Consider the following 18,442-nt stretch of genomic DNA (forward strand, 5'->3'; position numbering starts at 1 on the left):
AGGCCTGGTTGCCACCACCTCCTCACATGCCTACAAGATTGCCCACTCTTTCGGGTCCTCCTTCCTCACTTCTGTCCTCTGCAGCCCTTTTGTTTGTTTTGCCCTCATATGACACTGGGCCTTGCGCAAAATCCTCTGTTCTTGTTTCATCTCCTCCACAAGTTCATCAGAACCTGGGAACGGATGGCCATACACAACAGGTGTAGATCCTGAATTGGCAGCAAGTGCTACTTTGGCTGGAGCCATCTCATGCCCCTGAATGCCTCCATGGATACAGTTCCAGTGTTGGTGATGCCAGCGGCTGGCATTCCACCTGTGGGCATCCATCTGCAGCAATGCCATCACTGTCCAAATCACTTCTGGCCCTACTCTCCTGTGCAGGCCAACAGGGAGTTATTTGCGGCACAGAGGGCATCTACTGACAGTACCACAGAAGACATGGACATCACCTTCCTGAGCACTGAATGCCATCCCACACTACACGGGACAGATGTCGAGGTGGCACTGGCTTAGAGGCACCTTAACAAAAGGAGAGGACTGTGATAATCTGCAGTTACCACCTCAATCACACCAGCACCTTGCTGTCTGTCAAATTTTGCAGATCCAGAGGTGCCAGCCTCTCATGTCTTATTCAATCCACCCATGCTGGAGCATGGCGGGTGACTCAGTCACCAGGCCAAGAGGTGGTACTTTCATACAGTACTGACAGACATGCATCAAGAACGGTGCACGCAGCCATCACCTAGTGCCACTACGTGGAAACAGCAAATGTCATTCTATTTAACCCTGGAGCATTGTGGTTTCTGTCTCAGTCTGTAATGATTTATGTTCTTTTCTTACTTCACTATACTTTCAGATCATTGTACATCAAAAAGATACTGACCCGACTGTGTACAAGAACAATGTAGAGACTGTGTATATGGATTCAACATTAGAGTGACTGCATTTTTATTTGAAATCTCAATTGTTATGTTACTACAGATGTAACGGATGTAAGTTAAGTATCTAAGGATTAATATTGTTATTATTATGTAAGAAATTAAATTAGGAAAGTTTTGGTTAGAGGAATGGTGTTCCAAGAGTAGAATGGTATGTTCATCAAAGCATAATCGATTATTAATGTATGAAGTCATGAGTGATAGAGCTTGCCTGTCTAGAAGAATATGTATCTATTTCTGAAGTGTCATATCAATTGGAATTCAATGAAATACTAGTGAAATGTAATACAATTTTCTGTCATCATTTTGGCTGAGTGCAGTAATATGATTGCAACCAATATCTACAATTAGAAATAAGTACTACAATAGATGCAGTCATAACATTTTAGTCAGAGTTAATTGTTGGAAATGAGAGGAAATATAATGAGACTTAAAGAAAAAAGAGTGTCATAAATGGATATACCCAACCAGATCCAATTAACACTGTGTACGAGGCAAAAAAAAGTGTTATCAAAAATCTATTCATGAATCTTTTTACAAAATTCCTTCATTCATCTTCAAAGTACTCTCTATTAGATGCAATCCATTTGTCTTTTTTCCAACCGTTTGGAGCACATCTGGAAGTCTTCAAGTTAAATCATATAGTGCCCTTTGCAAAGCTGTTTTTACTGCCTCCACATCATCATAGCACTTTCCTGTAAACATTCTTTGCATTTGCAGGAATAGGAGAAAGTCGCCTGGGGTCGGTTTGACGAATACAGAGGGTGGGGAATGAGAGGGGACTGATGACCATAGCTGTTAAGTCCCATAGTGCTCAGAGCCATTTGGGGAATGAGAGACCATTCCTGAGATGCCAAATAGTGGCTCACTTATAAGGCCATGTGTGCAGGGACCTTGTTGTGATGAATTAACTAGTCACCTGATCACTAAAGCTCTGCGTATTTCCTCTGCAAATCCTCTCACAGACATCTTAAAACTTCCACTCAGAATTCACTGACACAAGCTCCACCTCATACCTGTCTCTGTCAAAATTTGGTCAATCATGAAACAACAGTCCCCATCGATTTTTTTGGTAGATTTTTTCAAGGTTTTCCTTGTTTTGCAACATTGCAGGGCATCCACACTGAGGCTGGTCTTTAGTGCTCATCTCAACATGTTGAAAGCGCTCAAACCAGTTGAAACCTTGTGCGCAGCTCACAGCCTCAAGGATTTGGTGGATCTCCACCGCTGATTTTTTAAGCAGGAAACAAAATTTCACACACACACTTTTTGTTCTTTTAAAAGTTGCCTTAATGCCTTCGCAAATGGAACACACCAACAGGCAGAGGAACATGATAGAAATGGCTCTGAGCACTACGGGACTTAACATCTGAGGTCATCAGTCCCCTACCACGATAGAACACCTACACACTGACATCATCTGCAAACTTGTGTGTGAAGGTCTCTACTAACCCCATCTAGCAGGATAACTCTGTACTATGTCTATGAATAGCAGCACCCTCTCAGTCCAATTCATTTGGTCCCACCTCGTATATAACTGCAACTTGCTATTCTACACTGATATGCAAGCAACTAGTAGATAAGTTGTTTTGCATGAACTCCATGTTGACACACAATCTGATGCCATGTGAATTTTACCTTTGAGAGTTCATAAAGGATCGTGTGTGTATGCCTCCACTACTAGCGGATCTACCCAACTTTGGAAACAGCATTGTTGCAACAATTACTCCAAACACACTGATAAAGGTTTGGGAAGAACTCACCTTTCGACTTGATGTTTGACAAATAGTACTCACATACAACAGTTGTAAGGAAAACTGTTTGAGTTGCTCTTTCATTTTATATATTATTTATAATTGTAAATTGAATTTAAAATTTTTTTACAAAGCCTTAAACCCTGTTTACTCATTTTGAAACAACCTGTACATTTTTGTACCATATATGTACTCGTCTGTCTTCTTTTTACTAACTTGTTCGGTGTTACTTTGTTGTCACAAAATGTCACATACTTAAATGCAAATCATAAGTATTGTGTGTACCTAAAAAGAATTCAGTACTTGTTGAAGATATAAATCTTTAATACCAATTTATGACATAGAAACCAAACACAACTTATGTTCATAACTAGAACAACTTTTATTCTTGTCTAATAATTATAGGCAGACCAGTACCTGAGCATCGACTGTTAAGTAAGTTTATTTTCTTTTATAAATGTGCTCTAGTTGTTAACTTTAGTGACAATGAACATGTATGCTATTTCAAGTTTATCACGATGTGATTTGTCAAGAACCTCACAAATTGATAAAGAAATGTGACACACTAATATCTCATGCTTTCAGTGTACATGTGATGAGGGTTGGACTCTGGTGAAGAGTGTGATGGAAAGGACTTCAGAGAAGCCAGTCATTAAAAGTCTATAACTAACCAAAGTGTTAAACATGAAGTGGAAAAAACAAAAGAGGAGTTGTGGTGGGCAAGGTGAGCTCAATGTAGGAGGGGGGACCAAAAAAGAGAAGGCGCCCTATGGGATGGAGGAGAAGACAAAACCATGACTCCAGGAGGGAGGAAGGCTCAGGAGGTGAGTCTGGGGACAGCAGAGATGGAGGTGGTCCCCCATCCATGGGTGTAGTTGGTTGTGATGGTGGGCCACCAGCCTGTCCTCCATACGCAGCACGAAGACTCGCCAAACCTACTAGCCGTCGATGACCAGCAGAATGCAGCATTTACCATGATGAAAAGCGTGAGCCAGGATGTGGGTCCCCAGTATGCAGTGTGGTGATGGAAGTGACCTAGGCAGGTGTGAGGTAGGCAGCATGGGGTGCACCACCATGCGTGACTGGCACATGTGCAGAAGTTCAACCAGGTTCTTCTGGCCAATCAGCATGGACCTGTAAGAACTGAAACAACACCAGTGCACCAGGCCATCTCTGATGTATTTCTTCGTTTGAGGTTTGAAAGTCCTTATAAAGATTTCTACCTTTCATACAGCTGAAGGTGGAATAGGGCCATTCTGATGTGGTGGGTACGATGTTCCAGACAAAAATCTTGAACAGTCTGTGAGATGAAATGGGGGCCATTGTCCATCACCAGGGCCTGGGGAAGCATTCTAGGGAGAAGACAGGGGCGAGGGCCTGCATCATCAATTCCATTGTCATGAAATGGCAGTTTACAATGTGTGAAAACTAGCAATAGACATCTGTTACATTCAACCAATATCCATCCAGAAAGGACTGTGGAATCTAGGTGGAAGGTTTGTATGGCTGTGATGGATCTGGACACAGTGATCAACATTGCTGTGATACAGCCTGGTGATCTACACACGAGACAAGCAGCAATTAAATGTTCAATCTCTTGATCAACCAGTGGCCATTAGATGTGTTGGCAAGCCAGCATCTTCATCCTTGAAGCCCTCTGGTGACCTTCCTTGCAAGAGACAGGGGACGTTCCTCCTGAGAGTCAGCCTATGGAGCAGCACAAAATAATTATGGATGGTATCCGATATCCGAGCTGGAAGCAATTCCAGCAACTCCCTCTGGATATACTGCTGCATCTGGTGGAGAACAGGATCTGACACGACTGAGTGAGCAATGAAGAAGTTCTTAATAAGGAATCCATTTACAACTGTAAAGCGCATGCTGGATGCTGGAAATGTCTCGCTGTCAGAGTGTAAATTAATATAGTTTGTGTGGAAGTGTGTGTAGTGATATAACAACTGAACATCAAAATGGAGGCACACAGATGGACACTAACCGAAAAAAGCCGCCTATACTGTCGCAAGCCAGCACCTAGAATTATGCTAGCAATAATGATGTAACTTCCTGGAACCATCTGAAGATGAACCTGAAAAGGTTCAAAAACCAGTTCATGGAATAAAACATAATTATTCAAAAAAGTGACTGGTTGCAGTTTTGTATAATTTATTTACATGCAGTATACAGTCACAGTTCTAAAATATCTGTAATGGATAAGCATAATCCATTATATATGTAACTGTTTGCAAAACTATAACTTTCATTCATAAATCAATGACTATTGTGTGCACAATGGCCAGCACCAGCTGCTGCTGCGAGGGCCTTGGCTACTGGCTGGCATCTCAACATTCTTTGTTGTAGTGAAGAAAACTTGGCACTGGACAGATCTGACTTTGCTAAGTGGCTGTGTACCTGGCCGGTACCTCCATATAGCTCACACAGAACTGCTGAAACATCAGAATCTGATGTATAAGCACTCTTCTGCTCAGCCTCGCCTCACACTTTAGTAGTGACAAGGAAAGTGAAACTCTGGTTGGTTATGCCACAGTAGTTTGAACAAAATATTCATCACTGATTGAAAACTCACTGTTAATGATTAAAGGATAGACTGGTTACTACTATATATGGAATCACATCTTCACCGATTGATAGGTTTGGGTGACTGAAGAATCATCATATTATCACCCCCCCCCCCCCCCCCCCCAACACACACTCAACATTTTTTGTATACTTGTGAAATGTAGAAGACAATCACGTAAACCCAGAAATCTAAGCTTGACTTTTACAAGCTAACTGCAGTTAATTACTTTAGTTTTGGAGTAAGAGATTTGAGTGCTGCACTGGCAATGGTAGCCATAGATTTATCCATGGTTGATTCTAGCTGTAAACAGATGACCCTTAAATAAGAACTTATTGCACTGGAGGGGGAAAAAAAAAAAAAAATCCCTAAGACACGAATAAGGAACTAAAAGCCCTTATAGATTTTTTTTTTTTTTTACATTACCCAATAAAATTAACTTCGCTGGCTTATATTTGTTGAGAACCTCTTGAGTTATGAACAGTCCTAAGTAACTGGAAATAAGATGTGAAGGAACTGTAAACAGGTGTTGAAGTATGCTGCATGTTGCACAAGTGTATTCATAGTTCGAACATTGTGAAACTCCTCAAGGATGTGGAATACTGGAGGAAATGGCTAATACTAGTATGAAGTAACCTCACCAAGAACACTGCAGTGGACTGAATACGTATATATGAAGAATTAGTTGTTTATTCTGTCTGAACATCTGCAATGTTTGAGTTGTTGAATATTAACGAGTACATACAATTGAAAATAGCTAACAAATGCCCTGTTGTACATGCTGTTTAGTTACGACAGGGTTTAGGTTTCTCAAGGTCGTTGATGTAGTGATGAGTAGCAACAGGTTGCTGTTGTCGTTGTGGGAAATACATGGTATTCTCAGCTGTAAGTTTCAATTTGTGTAATGACCTGCAATGGGCTCTAGCACAGCATATACAAATTTATCACATAAAATAAAGTCTATTACTACTTCTACTCCAATACTGGACAAGCCAAGTTACAATGTGTGTGGGAGTGTTGTTCATTGCTTGTGTACCACTGTCATTTCCAACTTTCTGGTTCCAGTTAACAAACAGTGACAGAATGGATGACTATTGGTAAGTCTCCATGTAAGTGTGAATCTAACAAATTTAATCTTCAAGGTCTTTTCCTAGGACCAAGCAAAATATTGATTGATTCTCCTATGAAAATACACTCTCATTATTTCAGCCGTAAACTACATCATGATGCAAAAGTGTCAGCCGTAAACTACATCATGATGCAAAAGTGTCTCTTGTAGTAATCACCTCCATGTTACTCTCATGCTTACTACACAAACCCCCAACAAAACATGCAGTTCTTTTTTGAATCTTTCAACTTACCACTTTTGCACTGGAAAAGCCAAGTGATTGGAGCAGGGATTTATTTGATATTATAAATGTCTTATCTGAAAATTACCCTGAGCAGTTAATAAGAGAACAAACTCATGACGTTAGGGTCTTAGATCAACTTACAATTTTTTGGCTGTGTTAGAAAGCTGCTCTTAAATCTGAGAGAGCTTTGCAGCAAATTTAAATATAGCCAGAGCCTTGCAGACAAACAAAAACCAACTTAAATAAAAAAGAACTATGCATGAAGCATTCCCGAATCCAAAAGTAAAATTCTATTTACCGATCTGATAGTAAATTGTAAGATGATTTGGTATTAAGTTAAATCGGTAAACAGATAACAGCCACTTGTCCATCACACAGTAACCACACTGGCAATGAAATGGAAGATGAAAGAGAGAAGCCCGAATTACTGGACCTAATGACATATCTAAACAAATCTCCATAAAGCATGAAAATCAATTTGCTCCTTCTCTAACAGCAATCTATCGTAGGTCACCAAAAGAATTAGGCATACAAAGTGATTGGAAAAATGTGAACATCATTCCTTTTCAAGAAGAGTTATCTAACAGAAGCACTCAACTATAGTCCTGTGTCACTGATGTCAGTGTGTTGTAGGATTTTGATTCGATTCATGCTTGTGTATTATGACCCTTTGAAGACTGAAAATCTCCTCTGTTGGTATCAAAATGGATTCAACAAACAATGATTATGTGAAACTCAGCTCATCCCATTACAGGCCTTGTGGATTAACGTGTGGTTAACATCTCATGTGCTATTTACCTTGTCATATCATGCTCATTTACTTCAGCAGACACTATTGATATTTGCTTAAAAAGTATAAGCCCTTAAGAGATTACAAAATTCATCAGCTCACTAAAAGGTAGTGATTCTGCTGATCAGATGATTTCTGAACTGGTCCAAAACTGGCTCACAGAGATATGCAATTGTTCGTATTTTGCCCTTTCAAACACGCAAAAATGACTTGCTGTGCTGGTGCCATAAGTTCTCTGGTGTTAAGGTATTTCATAAGCTTCCATCTAACATAATGAAAAAAATTAAGAATCCCAATTAAAATAAATAAATAAATACATATCACATCAGGCTCTCTACAGTTTGTATGATTATCTATACTGAAGCTTTCCATTACGTGCTTTGTAAGCAGGAGTGTTCACCATACGGCGGCAAGACAGATAGTAGTGTATTCGTAACAGCATTCAGTATTTACAGATATAGGAAACTATTTTCTATGAAAATTACTTACATATTTAAGTAAGTATTAAGCTACAAAAAGATGATAAACAGTAGCTGTTGAATAAAGGTGAGGAAAATGCAATTTTTTCAGAGTAGCAGCTTTTCTTCAATTTTCTGGGTAACTTTTAGCAAGGTTAAGGAAGAATAGTATTAAGCAGTACAGTGATAATCATTGTTAATAAAGTTTACACACTAACTAACTTTCTGTGTTCTGCTTCGCTTTTGATGGCAATGCTCCTCATCGGTCAAGTTCTCATTCTTGATGGGATCTACACAACACAGTGGATGGATGAATGAATATCAATGAAAGAGTTACAACAAGAGTCACTGTACAAATACTTATGGTCCTAGGCATTTTATAGGCTGGCCCAAGGTGTTGATACATTACGTAAATTTAATAATACTAGCGACATGATGATATTTCCCCGTAAACGATTAAGGATGAACTATGACCTCGGTCTTCCTTTAAACAATGAATAAGCACGGCTAGGTTAATCTTTTGAACTGCCTGAGAGTTCACTATCAACAGACTACAGCACAGAAATTCTGAACCTTGCAGAAGACACTCGCAAACTGGTGAAAAGCACAATTTTACAGTGCCTTAGTTTAAATTGGTAGGCCGTAATCGATGCGTACTGTAATTTAAAAAACTGTCTAAAACTGTGCCGCAGTCTGCACGCGACTAAAATCCTTTCTCACTATTCTATGAAACGCAGGTGCTGAAGAATTCTATATACTCTGTAGCACTTTCTTTCTGTTGACATGCATAACAGAAATGTAAACGACTTTAGGTCGTCGAAGAATTATTTCAAACTGCACAGTAAACAATAATAAACATTGGCACAAAAACAGGCAACCCTTCCCTACGGTTAAACAGCCGCAAGTTCTCACGGACTGAAGATGACTCTCTTAATCGGCGCCGGAAAGATGTGTTGATTACTTACAATACATTCATCCAACTGCAAAACTCAACAACTGTTGTTTATTTAACAAGTGGGCTATGTTGCACACGTTGGTTGTTTTCCTTGATAAAGATATTGTTGCTGTCTACAAATATTTGGCTGCAGTAAAACAAATGACGCCTGCAAAATTTGGTGTCAAGAAACAGCTGATCGTGTGTTGAACGCTGCGACGCACAGAAGCGAATTTATTTTTAGCGTAATGGTGTCGTGATGTGTTGGGAGGGAGCGTGCCAGCTAAAATCTGAGAGTAAAAACTGTTTGTTCCAAACAAAGATAATTCGCAAAGGAAATTGTTTACGGTATTCTACATGTTTGTTGCTCAGAACTTGACACTGCAGTTTTAGTCAACTGAAAGTGTTTAAAGGAAACGAAAGTAGCATAATAATGAAAGGTAGGAAAAGCGTGTTTCGAGATGTTTTTCATCAGCCATACGACGATAAAACAAGAATAAAGTTATACAACAGCAGCAAAGGTTGGTGTCTAGTAAGAGGCATGTCATCATGGATTGATTGTTGATCTATTTTTACATCGCTACCTATTTGAAGAAAATGAAACAACAGTACTAGATGTAAATGCAGTGGTCTGTGTTCATTTCCTTATAGTAATTGGATTTTGAGCTTAGTAAAATGACTACGAATATAGGGATAGCAACAGGAACACCACTGTAAGATCTGACTCACTTTAGTTGCAGACAGAGCTATTTACTAAACAAAAAAAAGTATCAAATGAAATTAGCTATCCAATGAATAGGGAAATCCCCCCCCCCTCCCTCTTCGCAGTAACTGCTGACAGTAAGTATCGGCAGCTGCTAAATAGTGAGTTTCAAAGGACCCACGTAACGTTTGATGTTAGCAAACGATCAGCTGTCACGGGGACAGCAATGGAAAATGATGTATTGATCGAAAAAAAAAAAAAATTAAACTATCAAGTCCCTATATGAAGCAATAAAATTTCTTGACACCCTGAAAGCAAATTCAAAGCCAGTAAACGAAAGAAAGTTTACTATGAATTAACATGCTCAAAGCTGTGATATTTACATTCATTCTGATGACTACGCAGCTAGAAAGGACGTTATCTATTAATTCAAATCCTGTTGTACAAATCTAATGCGCAGAATCATTCAGTGCAGTGATATTCCTGGCTCACAGTTGTCATTCGTTCATCATGCTTTGCAGGTCCCATCAATAAGGAGAACTTGCAGGGATGTGGAAAGTAATCAAGTTAATTATAGAAAATTGAATAGTATATTGTGTCAACAACAAATAACCACTATAGGCTTACTGTTGATCCAATATGTGCTTAAGCCATTCAAATTGTCAAGTAAATTAGAACAAAGCTGCTCTTTATCTCCTATTGGTAGCTTAACATTTAAAACCAACAATTACAGCGTTTCAGCATAAGGGAAAGTATTGTTAGAAACACAAACTTGTGGAAACTTACCAATGGTGTAAATAGACGATTGCCGTAATGTGAAATTGTTAAAGAAGTTTTTCATAAAGGACAACTGAACATCTTATCTGTGTGCAACATTTATTTGTACTTTGTTGTACTATAAATTAACTCAACATTGCTTCTGACTTGGAACTGTAAATTTTTTTGTTTTCTTCTTCTTGTGAAATGTTTTATTTTCAGTTTTGGGCATTTGTGTACATGGGGGAGGATCAGAGAAGAGTACTGTTATTGTAATACCATGGATGTTTTTTGTCTGTCAGGAAGCCTCGATTTAATACAGAGACTTCGCTTACTGAAGAGCCTGCCTGTGCATAATGGCTGTGTGAATTCAATTTGTTGGAATGAGACAGGGGAATACATCCTTTCAGGCTCAGATGATCAACATCTTGTTGTAACACATGGTTACAATTATAAGGTAATATGTTTGAAACTGTAAAGTTTACTAGTTTTTATCTATACAGTTAGTCATATTACATTCTTAGTACACTCTTGATAATGGTTAAGAAGACTCATCTGAGTTTGAATATAGTGCAATTTATTAGTGCTCCATTGTAACTGTACCAGAGGGTCAATATCTCTCATATTGAGAAGTTGCGGTGTAATGTCAAACTCGTTGATCAACAAATATTAGTTGATAGATCAGAGTCTTCAGATCTCTCTCATAACACAGATTAATACTGAAGGCTACAGTGTACTCCACATGCTCCTATTATTGAACGATGGCGCACCATCAAGTTAATATATTTTCGGGTTGATGAAAACTCTCTTAAGTGTTCCCAGAGAAAATATTGTAAACACCTGCATGGAACGCAAATTATTCTGTTTACTGTATCTGACACATCAGTAACCCATGTACTATTTCTACAAGTCACTCTGTCACTTTCAAGTGTTCATAGTAAACAATCACCAAAACTGACAATGGCCAGGAGAGTGATGTACTGACTACATGCCCCTCCACATCTGAATCCAATGACGCCTGTCAGCTGCAAACAATCAGTAATGTTGGGCCCTCTGAGGCCTGTTCGTACAGAGTTAAGATTCACTGGATAGATATGTACCCGGTAGAGCAGTTCATAATGGGAATGAACCACCATGGTATACAGTCACTGTAAAGAAGAAATAGAGACTACTGCAAAATAGCAGTAAAACAAAGCATAGGGCCCTATAGATGCTGAATGAAACATGTTTGACTGTCAAGAGAGCAATGCATTGTGCCTTAAGTGACTATCGTAGCAGTATATTGGCAAGTGATCTTCCGCAGAACCCAAAGAAATTCTGGTTGTATTTGAAGGCTGTTAGGGGCACCAAAGTTAGTGTCTGGTCCCTAGGGAATGAGACAGGAATTGAAATTGAGGGTAGCAAAGCAAAAGCTGAAATACTTAACTCCATTTTCGAATGTTTTCAAAGGAAAACCAAGGAGAATCACCCCAATTTAATTGCTGTACCACTGAAAAGATGCATGAAATAAGTAATAGTACCAGTTGTGTCGAGAAACAGCTGAAATCATTAAAATTGAACGAACCTCCAGGCCGCCCCCCCCTCCCCCCCCCTCCCCCCCCTCCCCCCCCCCCCTCCCCCCCCCCCCCCCCATGGAATCCCTGTCAGATTCTTTACTAAATTTTTGCCTGAGTTAGCCCCTCTTCTAACCATAATCTTTCGTAGGTCCATTGAACAGAAAACAGTGTCCAGTTCTTGGAAAAAACACAGGTCACACTCGTCTACAAATAGGGTAGAAGAAGTGATCCACAAAACTATTGTCAACTATCCTTGACATCAATTTGTTGTAGAATCTTAGAAATATTCTGAGCTCAAACATAGTGAGGTATCTTGAACAGAATGACCTCCTTAGTGTCAACCATCATGGATTTTGTAAACGCTGATCATGTGAAACTCAACTCGCCATTTCCTCACAATGACACTGAAAGCTTTAGATAAAGGCAAACAGGTAGATACAGTGTTCCTTGATTTCTCAAAAGCATTTGACTCAGCACTGCACCTATGCTTATTATCAAAAGTACAATCATATGGGGTATCAAGTGTAATTTGTGACCGAATTGAGGACTTCTTGGTAGGGAGAACACAGCATGGATGGAGAGTCATTGTCAGATGTAGAAGTAACTTTGTGTGTGCCCCAGGGAAGTGTGTTGGGGGCCATTTTTGTTCGTGTTGTGTATTAATGACCTTGCAGACAATCAGGCTTTTTGCAGATGATGCAATTATCTATAATGAAGTACTACCTGAGAGAAGCTGAACAAATATTCAGTCAGATCTCTGTAAGATTTCTACATGGTGCATAGATTGGCAACTTGCTCTAAATGTTCAGAAATGTAAAATTTTGCACTTCACTAAAAGAAAAGAGGAAAAAAAAGTAGTATCCTATGACTATAATATCAATGAGTCACTTTTGGAATTGTCCAACTCATTCAAATACCTGGGTGTGACACTTTGTAGGAATATGAAATGGAATGATCTCGTATGTTCAGTCATGTGTAAAGCAGGTGGTAGACTTCGATTTATTGGTAGAATACTGGGGAAGTGCAATCAGTGTACAGAGGAAATTGCCTACAAATTACTCATGTAACAGATTCTAGAACAGCGCTCAAGTGTGTTGGACCTGTACCAGACAGGACTAACAGGGGATATTGAACGTATGCAGAGAAGGACAGCACAAATGGTCACAGGTTTGTTAACACGTACAGAGAAGGACACTATGAATGGTCACAGGTTTGTTCAATACATGATAAGAGTGTCAGAGAGATACAGAAGGAACTGAACTGGCAGCTTCTTGAAGACAGATGTAAACTCTCCCAAGAAAGTCTATTAACAAAGTTTCAAGAATTGGCTTTAAATGATTACTATAGGGATAAACAACAACTCCCTATGTACTGCTCACATAGGGATCGTGAGGATAAGATTAGAATTATTGCTACACACACACAGAGGCATTCAGACAGTCATTCTACCAGTGCTCCATAAGTGAACGGAACAGGAAGAAACCCAAGTGACTGGTACAATGGGATGTAGACTCTGCCATGCACCTCATGGTGGTTTTCAGAGAAGAGATGTAGGTGTAGATGAAGTTTTAGTGTAGATCTGCAGTATTAAATCAGTAAACATGATTTTAAATTAATTTAATGTGCTAATAACAGTATGAATGGTAGTAGTAATAACGAAATTACCCCAGAGCTCGTGCTTTCCCCAGGTGTTAGCAGTAGAAATCTTACAAATTTCAATTTGGTAGCCAGATGATACGGTCCCATAGTTGTAAAATTCAGTTACTTGAGCACAGACAAACAGTGAGTTCCTCTACTTCCTGTGTTTTAATGAAGTGAAGTGAAATGATGGTATGGCATTGCTGGCCGAGATGCCCCATCCAGGGAAGTTCGGCCGCTGAGTGCGAGTCTTATTTCAGTCGACGCCAAATAGGGCGACTGGCTTGCCAGTGATGAGGATGAAATGATGATGTGGACAACACAACACCCAGTCCACGAACTGAGAAAATCTTCAACGCGGCCGGGAATCGAACCCGGGCCCGCTGCGTGGGAGGCAAGCACGTAAAAACATGGTGTAAACTGGGGAGTCATAACCTAAAAGTGCCCAGAAAACTCATAGTGCTGAAAAGTCATTCTGAGAACATTCTCCACAATTGTCCTCACCAAAGTGTTTTTTGCTTGATGAGCATCTCCCTAATCTAAAATTGCTCAGAAAATTTACAATGGTGAAAAATCATTATGAGAACAGTCTCCATAACTATCTTGGGCAAAGTTTTGTTTGCTTAGTCAGCATCGTCTGATGTCACAAGTGTTTGTTTAGAGTTTCAAGATACTGCCTTTCATGACTAAGCAGATGGATGTAATCTGAAAATAACACTAACAAATGATGAAAGTCTGCCAGTTTCTAGCTGAGGGTCAGTTTTAAAATACTTTGATGTTTTGATCGGTTATCATACTCATCATCTTGTGGCAAAGTAGTGAGATATTGCAGGTGTCCTGGTATTTACGTGAGATAGGCAAGCACAGATACATGGGCTGAGGCTTGTGCGGTTGGTGGGCGAGAGGGTTGCTGGACGGGAGCTGTGGAGTGGTAGTGAACAGAGACTGGAGGCTTTGTTTGAATCTCTTTGCGGACACTGTTAATCCAACTCATACGCTTGTCATACTTTCAGCATATAGTTGCTGATGTGGGATTGATAGAAATTAGGTTCCATGAAAATCTCACAAACGGGGATATCAGCTCAGTTCATTATGGAATCCTGTGTTAGAAGCTGAAGCCCATTCAGCGGTGAACAGCATGCGAAGTTGCTCAAGAATACCCATGCAAAGACGAAAAACGTTTTAAGATGTCTGAATTTCAAAACAAGGAAGCCTGGAAGGTCACAGTACTGGAACCTCTTTTTCTTTTTTTTTTTTTTTTTTTTTTTTTTTACAAATAGAGCAATCAACTATATTTATATTGGAATTCATTGAACATTTTGGATTAAACACTGACATGAACTGAGCATACAATTAAATACAAACTATTTCACATAGTATTCTGTGGCGATGAATGTCTTTTCTCACTGTCTGTTGTAGGAAATATTTTGGTTTTGCCCGGTGATACTGAAATTAGGAGAGTTGGTATCCGTGACAGAAGGACAATTGCGAATCAATGTGTTTGCATTTCCTGTAGCTACTGTTGTTATGTAATGTGACATTGTTGTATTAGAAGTGGTTGAACACTTTGGATTAAACACATGAAATGAATGGGTGTAAATGTTGAGAAAGGGTTCGCTAGTAATATTTTGTGATGGACCAGTTAAATGTCTCACATACCATTACATTGCCATCATTAGCTTTAATAGTCTTTCATTTATGGGAAATTCAATCTCATAAATCAGATCTTGAGAAATATGGTAAGATTTCTGGCAGAAGGTAAATAATTTAGAAGTAAAAGAGACCACTCACCGAATAGTAGAAGTAATGAGTCAACAAACACACACACACACACACACACACACACACACACACACACACACACACACACACACAAATATATGCATGACTGTGTCTCATTGCTTTCGCTATTCTGTGTGTGGTCTCCTTTACTACTAAATTTTGTAAAATCTTGAAGAATTGTAAGAAAGATGCAGTGGATTAAGTCATGTATTTTTCAGATGTTCATTGTTCAAAGGAAAATGTGCCAAACCAAATAAGGAAACAGACCGTGACTTGCAGTCATTATAGGCATATAGGCATTCAGTTTGACTCCTAATGCCCGTTCCACAGGACAGATTTTGCATGGTGTGCAAGGTGGTGATCATTGCAGCTCCACTACACATCATATTTGTAGCAGAACAACAATTGCACCAGATGATGCTTGCTGCCACCACTTCCACTCCCCACCCCCAAAACACTATCTAGGTTTATTTAGACCATACTGCTATCAGCAGTTCATTAGTTTCACAGAAACTCAATATCCACGTAGCACTCTTAAAATGCTCATATATGAGAACTGTCCCAATTTAATCCTCATACCACTGAAAAAGTGAATGCAATAAGTATTAGTGTTAATGGCATTGAGAAACAGCTGAAATTGTTAAAAAGCTCCAGGCCCCAATGGAATCCCTGTGAGATTCTACGCTGAGTTTGTGGCTGAGTTAGATTCCTCGAACAAAAGATCATGCCCATTTCTTGGAAAAAGGCACAGGTCACACCTATCTACAAGGAGGGTAGTAGAAATGATCCACAACACTACCATCCAGTATCCTTGACATCAATTTATTGTTGAATTTTAGAACATATTCTGAGCTCAAAAATAATGAGGTATCTTGAACAGAAAAGCTCCTCAGGGCCAACCACCATGAGTTTCGAAAACATCAGTCATGTGAAACCCAATTTGCACTTCTCTCATGTGACATACTGAAAGCTTTGGGTCAAGGCAACCCATAGATATAGTATTTCTTGACTTCCAAAAAAAAAAAAAAAAAAAAAAATTTGACTCCACACTGCGCTTACACTTATTGTCAAAAGTGTGATCATATAGTCTATCAAGAGAAATTTGCGACTGAATTGAGGACTTTTTGGTAGGGAGGACCCAACATGTTATCTTGGATGGAGAGTCATCGTCAGATGCAGAAGTAACTTCGGGTGTGCCCCAGGCAATTGTGTTGGGGTCCTTGCTGTTCATATTGTATGTTGATGACCTTGCACACAACCAGGCTTTTTGCAGATACAGCACTTGTCTATGATGAAGTACTATCTGAGAAAACTGCATAAATATTCAGCCAGATTTTAATAAGATTTCAACATAATGCAGAGATTGGTAACTTGCTCTAAATGTTCAGAAATGTTGAATTTCACATTTCACAAAATGAACAAAACGTAGTATCCTATGACTTTAGTATCAATAAGTCACTGTTGAAATCAGCCAATTCATGCAAATACCTGGGTGTGACACTTTGCAGGGATATGAAATGGAATGATCACATAGCAGGTGGTATCAGTTTATTGGTAGAATACTGGGAAAGTGCAGTCTACGAAAGAGATTTCTTACAAATCACTCATGTAACATATTCTAGAATATTGCTCAAGTGTGTACCAGATGGGACTACTAGAGGATATTGAATATGTACAGAGAAGGGCAGCCTGAATGGTCAGAGGTTTGATTAGTCCATGGGAAAGTGTCACAGAGATACTGAAGGAACTGAACTGGCAGACTCTTGAAGACAGATTTAAACTCTACTAAGAAAGTCTATTAACCAAGTTCCTAAAATCAGTTTAAATGCTTACTCGAGGGATATACTACAACCCTCTATGTATCGCTCACATAGGCATCATGAGGATAAGATTAGAATAATAGCTGCACACACACACACACACACACACACACACACACACACACACACACACACACACACACACAGAGGCATTCAAATAATCATTCTTTCCACACTCCATATGTGAATGGAACAGGAAGAAACCCTAAAACTGGTACAATCGCAAGATGGTTTGCAGAGCGTAGATGTAGATGAAGATATGAAAGTCCTGTTTCTGTGTGTACCTCAGCTAAGGCATTGCTTGATAGTGGTCTGCCTTACTATGTCTGGGAATAAGTTTGCCCGTAACAGCTTTCTTTAGTGACTGTAAAAGTACGTATAATGTAAAAATCTAAGTTCACTGGTGACACACCAGTTGTAAAATTCATTTCTTATTGCCAGTTGTCTTACACGTTCCCCCTGTGCCATACTGTGTGTGTGTGTGTGTGTGTGTGTGTGTGTGTGTGTGTGTGTGTGTGTGTGTGTGTCCTAATGTATAACTTTACAATTTAAAACTTTGTAGTGCATTTTCCAGGTTCTTACTGATCTGAAAACTAGTCACCGTGCCAACATATTCAGTGCTAAGTTCCTACCAAGCAGTGGTGACACAAGTATCATCTCATGTTCTGGTGATGGCATAATACTCTACACTGGTTGGTACTCCTCTGTGATGTAGATTAGACATGGATGTATGAATTTGGAAATAATTGGTCTCATAATAGAAATATTTTGCAATAGACTACTTTATAATGTATGGTTATATTACAGTGCATTTTTTGAAGTTTTATGCTAAGCCTGGAAGGAAATTACTTTTCTATGAATGAACTTTGAATAATATTAACTCAGAATTTGTAGTCTTCCAGCACCTCACTGAAATTTTTATTAAATCTTAACAATTCCGTTTTGTTTACTTGAATACCCCCTTAATATTTAAGTCAGTGAAGAAGTTGCTTGAGTTGAGTGTTTAATAATTTGTCACTACCACAGTTTTATTGTAACAACATATTAAACAGACACAGCAGATCTGGAACAGGGAAGGATTTTGTGGCTTACATGAAAATGTGGCCTAAGGACAATGTGCACATAGAAAGTTAACTTTTTGAATAACTGTGTAGTATGTACAAAATTGTAACACATACTAACCAAATGCATGATTTGACAGCAGATTCTTTCTTAAAAGAATTTTTATCACAATTAATGTTCCTATAGCAATTGTAAAATATAGTCATGACATCAAATTTAGTTCTTAACATTTAGAGAACATTACCAGATATGAAGTTTTGTTATGGTTTTAGGACACATTTTAGGAAAGGCTTAAAGGCCATAATCACTGTAAACTTAAACATA

The 18,442-nt window shown here is 39.0% G+C and overlaps 2 protein-coding genes across 5 annotated transcripts in view; one reads left to right on the top strand and one right to left on the bottom strand.

The window, feature by feature from the left end:
• The window catches only part of LOC126486232 (uncharacterized), a 97,656-nt gene extending 88,726 nt beyond the window's left edge, over positions 1–8,930 (bottom strand). The window contains exon 1 of the mRNA XM_050108935.1: positions 8,833–8,930. Within this exon, the coding sequence (XP_049964892.1) occupies positions 8,833–8,839 (7 nt within the window). The 5' untranslated portion in view covers positions 8,840–8,930. The remainder of the gene's footprint in view (positions 1–8,832) is intronic.
• Positions 8,883–18,442, top strand: part of LOC126486149 (DDB1- and CUL4-associated factor 6-like) — a 227,199-nt gene continuing 217,639 nt past the window's right edge. For 2 of the 4 annotated variants that reach the window (XM_050108927.1, XM_050108928.1), the window contains exons 1-3: positions 8,890–9,322; positions 10,563–10,717; positions 17,631–17,748. In XM_050108927.1, coding sequence (XP_049964884.1) covers positions 9,235–9,322; positions 10,563–10,717; positions 17,631–17,748 — 361 coding nt within the window. In that variant the 5' untranslated portion in view covers positions 8,890–9,234. Of the gene's footprint in view, positions 9,323–10,562; positions 10,718–17,630; positions 17,749–18,442 lie in introns of all 4 variants that reach the window. The other 2 variants (XM_050108930.1, XM_050108929.1) reach the window with 2 other exon arrangements.

This window comes from Schistocerca serialis, chromosome 1 (genome assembly GCF_023864345.2).
Source record: "Schistocerca serialis cubense isolate TAMUIC-IGC-003099 chromosome 1, iqSchSeri2.2, whole genome shotgun sequence".
NCBI lineage: Eukaryota > Metazoa > Arthropoda > Insecta > Orthoptera > Acrididae > Schistocerca > Schistocerca serialis.